Source organism: Panulirus ornatus, chromosome 18, assembly GCF_036320965.1.
Source record: "Panulirus ornatus isolate Po-2019 chromosome 18, ASM3632096v1, whole genome shotgun sequence".
NCBI lineage: Eukaryota > Metazoa > Arthropoda > Malacostraca > Decapoda > Palinuridae > Panulirus > Panulirus ornatus.
Window position 1 is genome coordinate 24,975,336 of NC_092241.1, and position 18,912 is coordinate 24,994,247.

An 18,912-nucleotide genomic window follows, 5' to 3' on the forward strand; every position below is an offset into this window, starting at 1 on the left:
GGCGCCCCCTTCCAGTGGCGCCTAGGGCACCTGCCCTACCTGCCATGCCCTAGATATGCCACTGGATTAAAACAATCCAAAGACAGACTTACCAAACTTTTAATATTAGCTTAATCTGAATTTCTATCAGGCTATGGTATATTTTAGACACACAGATGTATAATTAGTGGGTTAGAGGAGTGTTGATGAATTATTATTATTACGTGACCACAGCTGGTCTGGCAAAATGGTTAATCCGGCAAGGTTTTGGAAACAAAAATGCTGGAAAATCAGTGGTGTACCTGTATCTCTGCAAGCTATTCATATCCTACATAATGCTTTAGAAGCTATTCATATCCTAAATTATGCCTTAGCAAGCTATTCATATCCTAAATAATGCCTTAACAAGCTATTCATATTCAAAATAATGCCTTAGCAAGCTATTCATATCCTAAATAATGCCTTAGCAAGCTATTTATATCCTACATAATGTCAAGACATGAATAAGCCTCTCAGGTTTGGCCAACACACCTAAAGATGCACAGAGAACTCAAAAAGAAGGTCCAGAGTAGGGCAACAAAGATGGTACCAGAATTAAGAGCGCCAAGCAACAGGGAAAGGCTGGACACTTTAGATTTACACACCTTGGAAGAGTGAAGGGGTGACCTGCTCATATCCTTTAAGTTTAGATTTACCCACCTTGAAAGAGTAAAGGGGTAACCTGCTCATATCCTTTAAATTTTTAAAAGAGATCAGCAAAATGGATGGTGGACTGTAATTTGAGAGATGTAGTGATAGACCAACCAGAGAACATAACAAGGACTTAAATAAAAAAGAAATTATATAAAAATATTCATATTATATTCATATTAGTGAGGGGTTAGTGAGAGGACAAGAGTAAGGGAAGGAGTAGCACTACTCCTGAAACAGGAGTGGTGGGAGTATGTGATAGAGTGTAAGAAAGTAAACTCGAGATTGATAGGGGTAAAACTAAAAGTTGACGGAGAGAAATGGGTGATTATTGGTGCATATGCACCTGGGCATGAGAAGAAAGATCATGAGAGGCAAGTGTTTTGGGAGCAGCTGAGTGAGTGTGTTAGTAGTTTTGATGCACGAGACTGGGCTATAGTGATGGGTGATTTGAATGCAAAGGTGGGTAATGTGGCAGTTGAGGGAATAATTGGTGTACATGGGGTGTTCAGTGTTGTAAATGTAAATGGTGAAGAGCTTGTAGATTTATGTGCTGAAAAGGACTAGTGATTGGAATACCTGGTTTAAAAAAGAGATATACAAGTATACGTATGTAAGTGGGAGAGATGGCCAGAGAGCATTATTGGATTACGTGTTAATTGATAGGCGCATAAAAAAGAGACTTTTGGATGTTAATGTGCTGAGAGGTACAACTGGAGGGCTGTCTAATCATTATCTTGTGGAGGCGAAGGTGAAGATTTGTAGAGGTTTTCAGAAAAGACGAGAGAATGTTGGGGTGAAGAGAGTGGTGGGAGTAAGTGAGCTTGGAAAGGAGACTCATGTGAGAAAATACCAGGAGAGAATGAGTACTGAATGGAAAAAGGTGAGAACAAAGGACATAAGGGGAGTGGGGGAGGAATGGGATGTATTTAGGGAAGCAGTGATGGCTTGCGCAAAAGATGCTTGTGGCATGAGAAGCATGGGGGGTGGGCAGATTAGAAAGGGTGGTGAGTGGTGGGATGAAGAAGTAAGATTGTTAGTGAAAGAGAAGAGAGAGGCATTTGGATGATTTTTGCAGGAAAATAATGCAAATGACTGGAAGTTGTATAAAAGAAAGAGACAGGAGGTCAAGAGAAAGGTGCAAGAGGTGAAAAAGAGGGCAAATGAGAGTTGGGGTGAGAGAGTATCATTAAATTTTAGGGAGAAGAAAAAGATGTTTTGGAAGAAGGTAAATAAAGTGCGTAAGACAAGGGAATCAATGGGAACTTCAGTGAAGGGGGATAATGGGGAGGTGATAACAAGTAGTGGTGATGTGAGGAGATGGAGTGAGTATTTTGAAGGTTTGTTGAATGTGTTTGATGATAGAGTGGCAGATATAGGGTGTTCTGGTCGAGGTGGTGTGCAAAGTGAGAGGGTTAGGGAGAATGATTTGGTAAACAGAGAAGAGGTAGTAAAAGCTTTGCGGAAGATGAAAGCCGGCAAGGCAGCAGGTTTGGATGGTGTTGCAGAGGAATTTATTAAAAAAGGGGGTGACTGTATTGTTGACTGGTTCTTAAGCTTATTTAATGCATGTATGACTCATGGTGAGGTGCCTGAGGATTGGCGGAATGCTTGCATAGTGCCACTGGAGAAGGAGATAAAAGTGAGTGCTCAAATTACAGAGGTATAAGTTTGTTGAGTATTCCTGTTAAATTATATGGGAGGGTACTGATTGAGAGGGTGAAGGCATGTACAGAGCATCTGACTGGAGAAGAGCAGTGTGGTTTCAGAAGTGGTAGAGGATGTGTGGATCAGGTAGTTGCTTTGAAGAATGTATGTAATACTTAGAAAAGCAAATGGATTTGTATGTAGTGTTTATGGATCTGGAGGAAGCATATAACAGAGTTGATAGAGATGCTCTCTGGAAGGTATTAAGAATATATGGTGTGGGAGGCAAGTTGTTAGAAGCAGTGAAAAGTTTTTATCAAGGATGTAAGGCATGTATGCGTGTAGGAAGAGAGGAAAGTGATTGGTTCTCAGTGAATGTAGGTTTGCGGCAGGGGTGTGTGATGTCTCCATGGTTGTTTAATTTGTTTATGGATGGGGTTGTTAGGGAGGCGAATGCAAGAGTTTTGGAAAGAGGGGCAAGTATGCAGTCTGTTGTGAATGAGAGAGATTGGGAAGTGAGTCAGTTGTTTGCTCATGATGCAGCGCTGGTGGCTGATTCATGTGAGAAACTGCAGAAGCTGGCGACTGAGTTTAGTAAAGTGTGTGAAAGAAGAAAGCTGAGAGTAATTGTGAACAAGAGCAAGGGAGGTACAGTAGGGTTGAGGGACGAGTCAATTGGGAGGTAAGTTAGAATGAAGTGTTTTAGATATCTGGGAGTGGATTTGGCAGCGGATGGAACCATGGAAGCGGAAGTGAATCAGAGGGTGGGGGAGGGGGCAAAAGTTCTGGGAGCGTTGAAGAATGTGTAGAAGTCGAGAACATTATCTTGGAAAGCAAAAATGGGTATGTTTGAAGGAATAGTCGTTCCAACAATGTTATGTGGTTGCAAGGCGTGGGCTATAGATAGAGTTGTGCGGAGGACGGTGGATGTGCTGGAAATGAGATGTTTGAGGACAATATGTGGTGTGAGGTTGTTTCATCGAGTAAGTAATAATAGGGTATGAGAGATGTGTGGTAATAAAAAGAGTGTTGTTCAGAGAGCAGAAGAGGGTGTTTTGAAATGGTTTGGTCACATGGAGAGAATGAATGAGGAAAGATTGCCAAAGAGGATATATGTGTCAGAGATGGAGGCAACAAGGAGAAGTGGGAGACCAAACTGGAGGTGGAAAGATGGAGTGAAAAAGATTTTGAGTGATCGGGGCCTGAACATGCAGGAGGGTGAAAGGCATGCAAGGAATAGAGTGAATTGGAACGATGTGGTATACTGGGGTCGACATGCTGTCAGTGGACTGAACCAGGGCATGTGAAGCGTCTGGGGTAAACCATGGAAAGTTCTGTGGGGTCTGGATGTGGAGAAGGAGCTGTGGTTTCGGTGCATTATTACATGACAGCTAGAGACTGAGTGTGAACGAATGTGGCATTTGTTGTCTTTTCCTAGTGCTACCTCGCACACATGAGTTGGGAAGGGGGTTTTTATTTCATGTGTGGTGGGGTGGTGATGGGAATGAATAAAGGCAGACAGTATGAATTATGTACATGTGTATATATGTATATGTCTGTGTGTGTATATATATGTATATGTTGAGACATAGGTATGTATAATTGTGTGTGAGGATGTGTATGTATATACATGTGTATGTCGGTGGGTTGAGCCATTCTTTCGTCTGTTTCTTTGCGCTACCTCGCTAACGTAGGAGACAGTGACAAAGCAAAATAAAAAGAATAAAAGCATATTATAATGTACATAAGTACCTAAAACTGGGGTGGCCTCACACATAGGGTGGAGTGGGGGTTGGTGGGAGCAAGAGAAGGGGGTGGGAGTTTCCAACCCTGCCCTCCTGGAATATGTGCCAAAGACACATCTGCCCACAGAAAATCAGCATAGCTGTCCTGGCCAACAGGGGAGACAAACAACCAATGATACAAATTTCTTGTCAATTATGAAAGCTTTCTAATTCTAAAGCTTACCTCCCACTCATACAGCCATACCCTCCATCATTTTATTTCTTTCTACTCACCTATTCCTGTTCACATGTCCTAGTCATCATCTTTCTTTTGCGTTTCTTCTATACTTTGTTCATCCAGATCACTCTTTTCCAACACTCCAAAAATCAGTCTTTTTACTCATCATTTATGCCTCACACATTCTTTGCAGTCATTCTGTATAGTTTTTTCCTCGTTGCTAAAAACGCAAAACTCAAACCCACTTCAAGTATCTCCTCTAAAACCAGCAAAAAATGGCTGTGGCATGTATCTAATGAATCAAACATCCTGGGTATCAGTAGGGTTAGTGATGGCTGCATATTGGGCCAGCACTTCAGTGGTTGTAAAGTTGCACTCCTCTGAACCAAGTAGCTGTCTTATCTTTCTGCCTCACTAACATGTGGACTACTGGCATTCTGTCCACAAACAAACAATCTCTCCCTATCATGCATAACACCAAATTCACACAACTCATTCTTCCTACCTCTAGATTTTCCTGTGGTGAGCGCTATGTGCTAGCCCTGCCTTTGGGCAAAATGGTAGGAGCAATAGATAGAAGTAATCGTCAGGATCATTAGGTAGAAGATGGAGGTAGGAATGTTTGGCAGAAGCATTAGGTAAAAGTAGTCAGTAGGATAAGAAGTGGCACTGGAGTTCACAAGTTATGGACACCACATTACCAAGGCCAATCCCCAGAGGAAGATCTAGAAGGGAACAGTCATAAGAGATATCGATAAATAGATTAACATCCTCAGAAACTAACTCTGCAAGACTTAGCTAATCAATATCCCTCTATGGTAAACTGGGAATTATTCCATCAAATATAAATCAAGAAAAAATATATATCATAGCTACAGGATTACAAATATCTTCACCTTTGGTTCCATCAATGGGAATGATAGGAAGGTAGATAATCAATACCTAAATCATATTCTATCTTTTATTATACTTTGTCGCTGTCTCCCGCGTTAGTGAGGTAGAGCAAGGAAACAGATGAAAGAATGGCCCAACTCACCCACTTACACATGTATATACATACACATGCACACACGCATATATACATACATATATATTTCAACGTGATTGGTTCAAAGTGATTGGTTCTCAGTGAATGTAGGTTTGCGGCAGGGATGTGTGATGTCTCCATGGTTGTTTAATTTGTTTATGGATGGGGTTGTTAGGGAGGTGAATGCAAGAGTTTTGGAAAGAGGGGCAAGTATGAAGTCTGTTTGGGATGAGAGAGCTTGGGAAGTGAGTCAGTTGTTGTTCGCTGATGATACAGCGCTGGTGGCTGACTCATGTGAGAAACTGCAGAAGCTGGTGACTGAGTTTGGTAAAGTGTGTGAAAGAAGAAAGTTAAGAGTAAATGTGAATAAGAGCAAGGTTATTAGGTACAGTAGGGTTGAGGGTCAAGTCAATTGGGAGGTGAGTTTGAATGGAGAAAAACTGGAGGAAGTGAAGTGTTTTAGATATCTGGGAGTGGATCTGGCAGCGGATGGAACCATGGAAGCGGAAGTGGATCATAGGGTGGGGGAGGGGGCGAAAATTCTGGGAGCCTTGAAGAATGTTTGGAAGTCGAGAACATTATCTCGGAAAGCAAAAATGGGTATGTTTGAAGGAATAGTGGTTCCAACAATGTTGTATGGTTACGAGGCGTGAGCTATGGATAGAGTTGTGCGCAGGAGGATGGATGTGCTGGAAATGAGATGTTTGAGGACAATGTGTGGTGTGAGGTGGTTTGATCGAGTAAGTAACGTAAGGGTAAGAGAGATGTGTGGAAATAAAAAGAGCGTGGTTGAGAGAGCAGAAGAGGGTGTTTTGAAATGGTTTGGGCACATGGAGAGAATGAGTGAAGAAAGATTGACCAAGAGGATATATGTGTCGGAGGTGGAGGGAACGAGGAGAAGAGGGAGACCAAATTGGAGGTGGAAAGATGGAGTGAAAAAGATTTTGTGTGATCGGGGCCTGAACATGCAGGAGGGTGAAAGGAGGGCAAGGAATAGAGTGAATTGGAGCGATGTGGTATACCGGGGTTGATGTGCTGTCAGTGGATTGAAACAGGGCATGTGAAGCGTCTGGGGTAAACCATGGAAAGCTGTGTAGGTATGTATATTTGCGTGTGTGGACGTGTGTATATACATGTGTATGGGGGTGGGTTGGGCCATTTCTTTCGTCTGTTTCCTTGCGCTACCTCGCAAACGCTGGAGACAGCGAAAAAAAAAAAAAAAAAAAAAACATATATATACATACACAGACATATACACAAATACACATGTACATAATTCATACTTGCTGCACTTATTCATTCCTGTCGCCACCCTGCCACACATGAAATGACAAACCCTCTCCCCCTGCACGCATGTGACATCGCGCTAGAAAAAGGCAACAAAGGCCACAATCGTTCGCACTCAGTCTCTCACTGTCATGTGTAATGCACTGAAACCACAGCTCCCTTTCCACATCCAGGCCCCACACAACTTTCCATGGTTTACACCCCAGACACTTCACATGCCCTGGTTCAATCCACTGACAGCAAGTCGACCCTGGTATACCACATTGTTCCAATTCATTCTGTTCCTTGCACGCTTTTCACCCTCCTGCATGTTCAGGCCCAAATCGCTCAAAATCTTTTTCACTCCATCTTTCCACCTCCAATTTGGTCTCCCACTTTTCCTCATTCCCTCCATCTCTGACACATATATCCTCTTTGTCAATCTTTCCTCACTCATTCTCTCCATGTGACCAAACCATTTCAATACACCTTCTTCTGCTCTGTCAACCACACTCTTTTTATTACCACACACTTCTCTTACCCTATCATTACTCACACAATCAAACCACCTCACATCACATATTGTCCTCAAACATCCCATTTTCAACACATCCACCCTCCTCCACACAACTCTGTCTATAGCCCACGCCTTACAGCCATATAACATTGTTGGTACCACTATTCCTTCTAGCATACCCATATTTATTTTCCGAGATAATGTTCTCGCCTTCCACACATCTTTCAATGCTCCCAGAACTTTCGCCCCTTCCCCCACCCGTGATTCACTTCCGCTTACATGGTTCCATCCACTGCCAAATCCACTGCCAGATATCTAAAACACTTCACTTCCTCCACTTTTTCTCCATTCAAACTTACCTCCCAATTGACTTTTCCCTCAACCCTAATGTACCTAATAACCTTCCTCTTATTCATATTTACTCTTAGCTTTCTTCTTTCACACACTTTACCAAACTCATTGCCCAGCTTCTGCAGTTTCTCACTCAAATCAGCCACCAGCGCTGTATCATCAGCGAACAACAACTGACTCACTTCCCAAGTCCTCTCATCCACAACAGACTGCATACTTGCCCCTCTCTCCAAAACTTTTGCATTCACCTCCCTAACAAGCAAATCCATAAACAAATAAAACAACCATAGAGACATCATGCACCCCTGCTGCAAACAGACATCCACTGAGAACCAATCACTTTCCTCTCTTCCAACTCGTACACATGCCTTACATCCTCAATAAAAACTTCACTGCTTCTATCAACTTGCCTCCCACACCATATAAGCTTTATATTCTTAATACCTCCCACAGAGCATCTCTATCAACTCTATCATATGCCTTCTCCAGATCCATAAATGCTACATACAAATCCATTTGTTTTTCTAAGTATTTCTCACATACAAACTTAAACAGAGGTATAAGTTTCTTGAATATTCCTGGGAAATCATATGGGAGAGTATTGATTGAGAAGGTGAAGGCATGTACACAGCATCAGACTGGGGAAGAGCAGTGCGGTTTCAGAAGTGGTAGAGGATGTGTGGATCAGGTGTTTGCTTTGAAGAATGTATGAGAGAAATACTTAGAAAAGCAAATGGATTTGTATGTAGCATTTATGGATCTGGAGAAGGCATATGACAGAGTTGATAGAGAAGCTCTGTGGAAGGTATTAAGAATATATGGTGTGGGAGGTAAGTTGTCAGAAGCAGTGAAAAGTTTTTATCAAGGATGTAAGGCATGTGTGCGTGTAGGAAGAGAGGACAGTGATTGGTTCTCAGTGAATGTTGGTTTGCAGCAGGGGTATGTAATGTCTCCATGGTTGTTTAATTTGTCTATGGATGGGGTGGTTAGGGAGATGAATGCAAGAGTTTTGGAAAGAGGGACAAGTATGCAGTCTGTTGTGGATGAGAGAGTTTGGGAAGTGAGTCAGTTGTTGTTCGCTGATGATACATCGCTGGTAGATGATTCGTGTGAGAAACTGCAGAGGCTGGTGACTGAGTTTGGTAAAGTATGTAAAAGAAGAAACTTAGGAGTAAATGTGGATAAGAGCAAGGTTATTAGGTACAGTAGGGTTGAGGGACAAGTCAATTGGAGGTAAGTTTGAATGGAGAAAAACTGGAGGAAGTGAAGTGTTTTAGATATCTGGGAGTAGATTTGGCAGCGGATGGAACCATGGAAGCGGAAGTGAATCATAGGGTGGGGGAGGGAGCAAAAGTTCTGGGAGCATTGAAAAATGTGTGGAAGTCAAGAACGTTATCTTGGAAAGCAAAATGAGTATGTTTGAAGGAATAATGGTTCCAACAATCTTATATGGTTGCGAGGAGGAGTTGTGCGGAGGAGGGTGGATGTGCTGGAAATGAGATGTTTGAGGACAATATGTGGTATGAGGTGGTTTGATCGAGTAAGTAATGAAAGAGTAAGAGATGTGTGGTAACAATAAGAGTGTGGCTGAGAGAGCAGAAGAGGGTGTTTTGAAATGGATTGGTCACATGGAGAGAATGAGTGAGGAAAGATTGACAAAGAGGATATATGTGTCAGAGATGGAGGGAACAAGGAGAAGGGGGAGATCATATTGGAGGCAGAAAGATGGAGTGAAAAAGATTTTGAGTGATCAGGGCCTGAACATGCAGGAGGGTGAAAGGCGTGCAAGGAATACAGTAAATTGGAACGATGTGGTATACCGGGGTCAACGTGCTGTCAATGGATTGAACCAGGGGATGTGAAGCGTCTAGAGTAAACCATGGAAAGTTTTGTGAGGCCTGGATGTGGAAAGGGAGCTGTGGTTTCGGTGCATTATACAAGACAGTTAGAGACTGAGTGTGAACGAATGTGGCCTTTGTTGTCTTTTCCTAGCGCTACCTCACACACATGCGGGGAGAGGTTGTCATCATTTCATGTGTGGCGGGGTGGTGACGGGAATGAATAAGGGCAGACAGTAGGAATTATGTATTATTTATTTATATATTTTGCTTTGTCACTGTCTCCCGCATTAGCGAGGTAGCACAAGGAAACAGAAGAAAGAATGGCCCAACCCACCCACATACACATGTATATACATACACGTCCACACAGGCAAATATACATACCTATACATCTCTATATTTTTTTTTTTTTTTTTTATACTTTGTCGCTGTCTCCCGCGTTTGCGAGGTAGCGCAAGGAAACAGACGAAAGAAATGGCCCAACCCCCCCCCCATACACATGTATATACATACGTCCACACACGCAAATATACATACCTACACAGCTTTCCATGGTTTACCCCAGACGCTTCACATGCCTTGATTCAATCCACTGACAGCACGTCAACCCCGGTATACCACATCGCTCCAATTCACTCTATTCCTTGCCCTCCTTTCACCCTCCTGCATGTTCAGGCCCCGATCACACAAAATCTTTTTCACTCCATCTTTCCACCTCCAATTTGGTCTCCCTCTTCTCCTCGTTCCCTCCACCTCCGACACATATATCCTCTTGGTCAATCTTTCCTCACTCCTTCTCTCCATGTGCCCAAACCACTTCAAAACACCCTCCTCTGCTCTCTCAACCACGCTCTTTTTATTTCCACACATCTCTCTTACCCTTACGTTACTCACTCGATCAAACCACCTCACACCACACATTGTCCTCAAACATCTCATTTCCAGCACATCCATCCTCCTGCTCACAACTCTATCCATAGCCCACGCCTCGCAACCATACAACATTGTTGGAACCACTATTCCTTCAAACATACCCATTTTTGCTTTCCGAGACAATGTTCTCGACTTCCACACATTCTTCAAGGCCCCCAGAATTTTCGCCCCCTCCCCCACCCTATGATCCACTTCCGCTTCCATGGTTCCATCCGCTGCCAGATCCACTCCCAGATATCTAAAACACTTCACTTCCTCCAGTTTTTCTCCATTCAAACTCACCTCCCAATTGACTTGACCCTCAACCCTACTGTACCTAATAACCTTGCTCTTATTCACATTTACTCTTAACTTTCTTCTTCCACACACTTTACCAAACTCAGTCACCAGCTTCTGCAGTTTCTCACATGAATCAGCCACCAGCGCTGTATCATCAGCGAACAACAACTGACTCACTTCCCAAGCTCTCTCATCCCCAACAGACTTCATACTTGCCCCTCTTTCCAAAACTCTTGCATTTACCTCCCTAACAACCCCATCCATAAACAAATTAAACAACCATGGAGACATCACACACCCCTGCCGCAAACCTACATTCACTGAGAACCAATCACTTTCCTCTCTTCCTACACGTACACATGCCTCACATCCTCGATAAAAACTTTTCACTGCTTCTAACAACTTGCCTCCCACACCATATATTCTTAATACCTTCCACAGAGCATCTCTATCAACTCTATCATATGCCTTCTCCAGATCCATAAATGCTACATACAAATCCATTTGCTTTTCTAAGTATTTCTCACATACATTCTTCAAAGCAAACACCTGATCCACACATCCTCTACCACTTCTGAAACCACACTGCTCTTCCCCAATCTGATGCTCTGTACATGCCTTCACCCTCTCAATCAATACCCTCCCATATAATTTCCCAGGAATACTCAACAAACTTATACCTCTGTAATTTGAGCATTCACTCTTATCCACTTTGCCTTTGTACAATGGCACTATGCACGCATTCCGCCAATCCTCAGGCACCTCACCATGAGTCATACATACATTAAATAACCTTACCAACCAGTCAACAATACAGTCACCCCCTTTTTTAATAAATTCCACTGCAATACCATCCAAACCTGCTGCCTTGCCGGCTTTCATCTTCCGCAAAGCTTTCACTACCTCTTCTCTGTTTACCAAATCATTTTCCCTAACCCTCTCACTCTGCACACCACCTCGACCAAAACACCCTATATCTGCCACTCTATCATCAAACACATTCAACAAACCTTCAAAATACTCACTCCATCTCCTTCTCACATCACCACTACTTGTTATCACCTCCCCATTTGCGCCCTTCACTGAAGTTCCCATTTGCTCCCTTGTCTTACGCACTTTATTTACCTCCTTCCAGAACATCTTTTTATTCTCCCTAAAATTTAATGATACTCTCTCACCCCAACTCTCATTTGCCCTTTTTTTCACCTCTTGCACCTTTCTCTTGACCTCCTGTCTCTTTCTTTTATACATCTCCCACTCAATTGCATTTTTTCCCTGCAAAAATCGTCCAAATGCCTCTCTCTTCTCTTTCACTAATACTCTTACTTCTTCATCCCACCACTCACTACCCTTTCTAATCAACCCACCTCCCACTCTTCTCATGCCACAAGCATCTTTTGCGCAATCCATCACTGATTCCCTAAATACATCCCATTCCTCCCCCACTCCCCTTGCTTCCATTGTTCTCACCTTTTTCCATTCTGTACTCAGTCTCTCCTGGTACTTCCTCACACAGGTCTCCTTCTCAAGCTCACTTACTCTCACCACCCTCTTCACCCCAACATTCACTCTTCTTTTCTGAAAACCCATACTAATCTTCACCTTAGCCTCCACAAGATAATGATCAGACATCCCTCCAGTTGCACCTCTCAGCACATTAACATCCAAAAGTCTCTCTTTCGCACGCCTGTCAATTAACACGTAATCCAATAACGCTCTCTGGCCATCTCTCCTACTTACATAAGTATACTTATGTATATCTCGCTTTTTAAACCAGGTATTCCCAATCATCAGTCCTTTTTCAGCACATAAATCTACAAGCTCTTCACCATTTCCATTTACAACACTGAACACCCCATGTATACCAATTATTCCCTCAACTGCCACATTACTCACCTTTGCATTCAAATCACCCATCACTATAACCCGGTCTCGTGCATCAAAACCACTAACACACTCATTCAGCTGCTCCCAAAACACTTGCCTCTCTTGATCTTTCTTCTCATGCCCAGGTGCATATGCACCAATAATCACCCACCTCTCTCCATCAACTTTCAGTTTTACCCATATTAATCGAGAATTTACTTTCTTACACTCTATCACATACTCCCACAACTCCTGTTTCAGGAGTATTGCTACTCCTTCCCTTGCTCTTGTCCTCTCACTAACCCCTGACTTTACTCCCCAGACATTCCCAAACCACTCTTCCCCTTTACCCTTGAGCTTCGTTTCACTCAGAGCCAAAACATCCAGGTTCCTTTCCTCAAACATACTACCTATCTCTCCTTTTTTCACATCTTGGTTACATCCACACACATTTAGGCACCCCACTCTGAGCCTTCGAGGAGGATGAGCACTCCCCGAGTGACTCCTTCTTCTGTTTCCCATTTTAGAAAGTTAATACAAGGAGGGGAGGATTTCTGGCCCCCCGCTCCCGTCCCCTCTAGTCGCTTTCTACGACACGCGAGGAATACGTGGGAAGTATTCTTTCACCCCTATCCCCAGGGATAATATACATATATATATACATATACACATACACACACATACACATACATACGCACATATACACACACACACACATACATATATATACATATGAAAAATGTAAGAAACAATTTAGAAAACTGAAACTTCTAGCTTGAAATGAATGGAAAAAAAAATGAATGTCACATAATGGTTCAACCTCTGGCTATGGAAAAAAGGAAATGTATAATTTATTTACACAAACATCAATAGCAGTTCTCATCAATTTAACCACTGTATCAATAAGCTTCAATGTCTAAGCTACATTTTTTTTCCAATTTCACTATTTTCCTTCACATTTTCAATTGTGTCTGAAGGTTCTACTTCAAGAGTGATTGTTTTTCCAGTAAGGGTCTTCACATCTTGGTTACATCCACACACATCCATTTTTTTGCTGGGTTGTGGTGGTGAGTGACGGTCATGCGATGAGGGTTCCAGCAAGTGAAGTGGTGGAGCCGTCACTTTAGCGAGGCTTGTGTGAGGTGGGCAATCCTGGGTATAGACCAGTCACCGTGTCTTGACGATGCTCTTCCGCCACAAGGCAGGCCGGGTTGGCGTACAATCCTCATCGCATGAGCCAAGACGCATCTCCCATTCCCAGACGGTCACCCATCCAAGTACTGACCAGACACAGCGCTGCTTAACTTCTCCGGCGGCGTGCCGAGCTGTGTTGGCAACACTTATTGTCTTCTGATCGTGCAGAGTTTTTCTTTACATATACATATATATATATATATATATATATATATATAGGGGAGAAAGAATACTTCCCACGTATTCCCTGCGTGTCGTAGAAGGCGACTAAAAGGGGAGGGAGCGGGGGGCTGGAAATCCTCCCCTCTCGTTTTTTTTTTTTTTTTTTTTTTTTTTTTTCCAAAAGAAGGAACAGAGAATTGGGCCAGGTGAGGGTATTCCCTCAAGGCCCAGTCCTCTGTTCTTAACGCTACCTCGCTAATGCGGGAAATGGCGAATAGTTTGAAAGAAAAAAGAAAGAAAAAAAGAATATATATATATATATATATATATATATATATATATATATATATATATATATATGTCTGTGTATATATATATATATACACAGACATATACATATATACTCATGTACATAATTCATACTGTCTGCCTTTATTCATTCCCATCACCACCTCGCCACACATGAACTAACAACCCTCTTCCCCCTCATGTGTGCGAGGAAGTGCTAGGAAAAGACAACAAAGGCCCCATTCGTTCACACTCAGTCTCTAGCTGTCATGTAATAATGCACCGAAACCACAGCTCCCTTTCCACATCCAGGCCCCACACAACTTTCCATGGTTTACCCCAGATGCTTCACATGCCCTGGTTCAATCCCCTGACAGCACGTCATCCCCGGTATACCACATCGATCCAATTCACTCTATTCCTTGCACGCCTTTCACCCTCATTCATGTTCAGGCCCCAATCACTCAAAATCTTTTTCACTCCATCTTTCCACCTCCAATTTGGTCTCCCACTTCTCCTCGTTCCCTCCACAACCGACACATATATCCTCTTGGTCAATCTTTCCTCACTCATTCTCTCCATGTGACCAAACCATTTCAAAACACCCTCTTCTGCTCTCTCAACCACACTCTTTTTATTTCCACACATCTCTCTTACCCTTACATTACTTACTCGATCAAACCACCTCATGCCACATATTGTCCTCAAACATCTCATTTCCAGCACATCCACCCTCCTGCACACAACTCTATCCATAGCCCACGCCTCGCAACCATACAACATTGTCGGAACCACTATTCCTTAAAACATAGCCAATTTTGCTTTCCGAGATAATGTTCTAGACATCCACACATTCTTCAATGCTCACAGAATTTTCGCTCCCTCCCCCACCCTATGATCACTTCCGCTTCCATGGTTCCATCCGCTGCCAGATCCACTCCCAGATATCGAAAACACTTTACTTTCTCCAGTTTTTCTCTATTCAAACTTACCTCCCAATTGACTTGACCCTCAACCCTATTGTACCTAATAACCTTGCTCTTATTCACATTTACTCTTAACTTTCTTCTTTCACACATTTTACCAAACTCAGTCACCAGCTTCTGCAGTTTCTCACATGAATCAGCCACCAGCACTGTATCATCAGCGAACAACAACTGACTCACTTCCCAAGCTCTCTCATCCACAACAGACTGCATACATGCCCCTCTTTCCAAAACTCTTGCATTCACCTCCCTAACAACCCCATCCATAAACAAATTAAACAACCATGGAGACATCACACACCCCTGACGCAAACCTACATTCACTGAGAACCAATCACTTTCCTCTCTTCCTACACGTACACATGCCTTACATCCTAAATAAAAACTTTTCACTGCTTCTAACAACTTGCCTCCCACACCATATATTCTTAATACCTTCCACAGAGCATCTCTATCAACTCTATCATATGCCTTCTCCAGATCCATAAATGCTACATACAAATCCATTTGCTTTTCTAAGTATTTCTCACATACATTCTTCAAAGCAAACACCTGATCCACACATCCTCTACCAATTCTGAAACCACACTGCTCTTCCCCAATCTGATGCTCTGTACTTGCCTTCACCCTCTCAATCAATACCCTCCCATATAATTTACCAGGAATACTCAACAAACTTATACCTCTGTAATTTGAGCACTCACTCTTATCCCCTTTGCCTTTGTACAATGGCACTATGCAAGCATTCTGCCAATCCTCAGGCACCTCACCATGAATCATACATACATTAAATAACCTTACAAACCAATCAACAATACAGTCACCCCCTTTTTTAATAAATTCCACTGCAATACCATCCAAACCTGCTGCCTTGCCAGCTTCATCTTCCATAAAGCTTTCACTACCTCTTCTCTGTTTACCAAGTCATTTTCCCTAACCCTCTCACTTTGCACACCATCTCGACCAAAACACCCTACATCCGCCACTCCATCATCAAACACATTCAACAAACTTTCAAAATACTCACTCCATCTCCTTCTCACATCACCACTACTTGTTATCACCTCCCCATTAGCCCCCTTCACTGAAGTTCCCATTTGCTCCCTTGTCTTACGCACTTTATTTACCTCCTTCCAAAACATCTTTTTATTCTCACTAAAATTTAATGATACTCTCTCACCCCAACTCTCATTTGCCCTCTTTTTCACCTCTTGCACCTTTCTCTTGACCTCCCTGCCTCTTTCTTTTATACATCTCCCACTCATCTGCATTTTTTCCCTGCAAAAATCATGCAAATGCCTCTCTCTTCTCTTTCACTAATAATCTTACTTCATCCCACCACTCACTACCCTTTCTAGTCAACCCACCTCCCACACTTCTCATGTACATGTGTATATATGTATATGTCTGTGTAAGTATATATATGTATACGCTGAGATGTATACGTATGTATATGTGCTGTGTGTGGAAATGTATGTATATACATGTGTATGTGGGTGGGTTGGGCCATTCTTTCATCTGTTTCCTTGTGCTATCTTGCTAAAGCGGAAGACAGCGACAAAGTATAATGAAAATATAAATAAACATTCTTCAAAGCAAACACCTGATCCACACATCCTCTACCACTTCTGAAACACCACTGCTCTTCCCTAATCTGATGCTCTGTACATGCTTTCACCCTCTCAATCAATACCCTCCCATATAATTTCCCAGGAATACTTAACAAACTTACACTTCTGTAATTTAAGCACTTACCTTTATCCCCTTTGCCTTTGTACAATGGCACTATGCAAGCATTCCACCAATCCTCAGGCACCTCACCATGAGTCATACATACATTACATATCCTTACCAACCAGTCAACAACACAGTCACCCCCTTTTTAAATAAATTTCACTACAATACCATCCAAACCTGCTGCCTTGCCGGCTATCATCTTCCGCAAAGCTTTTACTACCTCTTCTCTGTTTATCAAATCATTCTCCCTAACCCTCTCACTTCACACACCACCTTGACCAAAACACCCTATATCTGCCAATCTTTCATCTAACACATTCAACAAACCTTCAAAATACTCACGTCACCACTACTTGTTATTACCTCCCCATTAGCCCCCTTCGCTGATGTTCCCATTTGTTCTCTTGTCTTATGCACTTAATTTACCTCTTTCCAAAATATCATATCAATCTCCCTAAAATCTAATGATACGCTCTCACCCCAGCTCTCATTTGCCCTCTTTTTCACCTCTTGCACCTTTCTCTTGACCTCCTGCCTTCTTCTTTTATACATCTCCCACTCATTTGCACTATTTCCCGGCAAAAATTGTCCAAATGCCTCTCTCTTCTCTTTCACTAATAATCTTACTTCTTCATCCCACCACTCACTACCCTTTCTAATCTGCCCGTCTCCCACACTTCTCATGCCATAAGCATCTTTTGCGCAAGCCATCAGCTTCCCTAAATACATCACATTCCTCCCCCACACCCCTTATGTCCTTTGCTTTCACCTTTTTCCATTCTGCACTCAGTCTCTCCTGGTACTTCCTCACACAAGTCTCCTTTCCAAGCTCACTTACTCTCACCACTCTCTTCATCCCAACATTTTCTCTTCTTTTCTGAAAATTTCTACATAGATTCATCGCCTCCACAAAATAATGATCAGACATCCCTCCAGTTGTACCTCTCGGCACATTAACATCCAAAAGTCTCTCTTTCAAGTGCCAATCAATCAACACATAATCCAATAATGCTCTCTGGCTATCTCTCCTACTTACATACGTATACTTATTCATATCTCTCTTTTTAAACCAGGTATTCCCAATCACCAGTCCTTTTTCAGCACACAAATCTACAAGCTCTTCACCATTTCCATTTACAACACTGAACACCCCATGTACACCAATGATTCCCTCAACTGCCACATTACTCACCTTTGCATTCAAATCACCCATCACAATAACCTAGTCTCATGCATCAAAACTACTAACACACTCACTCAGCTGCTCCGAGAACACTTGCCTCTCATGATCTTTCTTCTCATGCCCAGGTGCATATGCACCAATAATCACCAACCCCTGATCTTACTCCCAAAATATTCCCAAACCACTCTTCCCATTTACCCTTGAGCTGCGTTTCACTCAGAACCAAAACATCTAGGTTCCTTTCCTCAAACATACTACCTTTCTCTCCTTTTTTCTCATCTTGGTTACATCCACACACATTTAGACACCCAAATCTGAACCTTCCAGGAAGATGAGCACTCCCCTTCTGTCTCCCCTTTTAGAAAGTTAAAATACAAGGAGGGGAGGGTTTCTAGCCCCCCGCTCCCGTCCCCTTCAGTCGCCTTCTACAACACGTGGGGAATGCGTGGGAAGTATTCTTTCTCCCCTATCCCCAGTGGCATTAAATATAAACCTATATAATGCCACTACCAATAACTCAAGTAATACAGGTTGATAGACTACACTACCCCATGAAACTATAAAGCCAAGCCTACTAAAGTTTGCAGACCTGTTGTTACAGTGCAGTGTTGATGTAACGCCTCTGACTACCAGGAATGACAGCCAAACATACAACTCAACTTGGTAGTTAAAACCAAGATTCAGAGGCAAAAAAAAAAAAAAAAAAAAAAAAAAAAACTTACTGGGTGATGATGGAGTGGCTTTCTTGCGAGACTTATGCCCTGGAGTAGGTAAGCGTGGCTGAGCAAAGTTTTCCTTCTCCTCATCACTAACAGACGGTGGACGACGTTTCTTTGGTGAAGTAAGTGGGGTGAGCTCTGGATCTTTTCCCTTACATGGGGAAATTTGAACTGAAGCTATATTCCCCTTACATGGAGAAACTCGACCTGTGTAAAAAGGCTTTCAATGATCTTTTGTCAGCACTTACATAATCTAAAGCAACATATTTCTGGATACATTACATA

The 18,912-nt window shown here is 42.5% G+C and overlaps 1 protein-coding gene across 2 annotated transcripts in view; it reads right to left on the minus strand.

The window, feature by feature from the left end:
* The window catches only part of LOC139755006 (maternal embryonic leucine zipper kinase-like), a 304,773-nt gene that overhangs the window by 59,985 nt on the left and 225,876 nt on the right, over positions 1-18,912 (minus strand). For both annotated transcript variants that reach the window (XM_071672913.1, XM_071672914.1), the window contains exon 10: positions 18,631-18,834. In XM_071672913.1, coding sequence (XP_071529014.1) covers positions 18,631-18,834 — 204 coding nt within the window. The remainder of the gene's footprint in view (positions 1-18,630; positions 18,835-18,912) is intronic.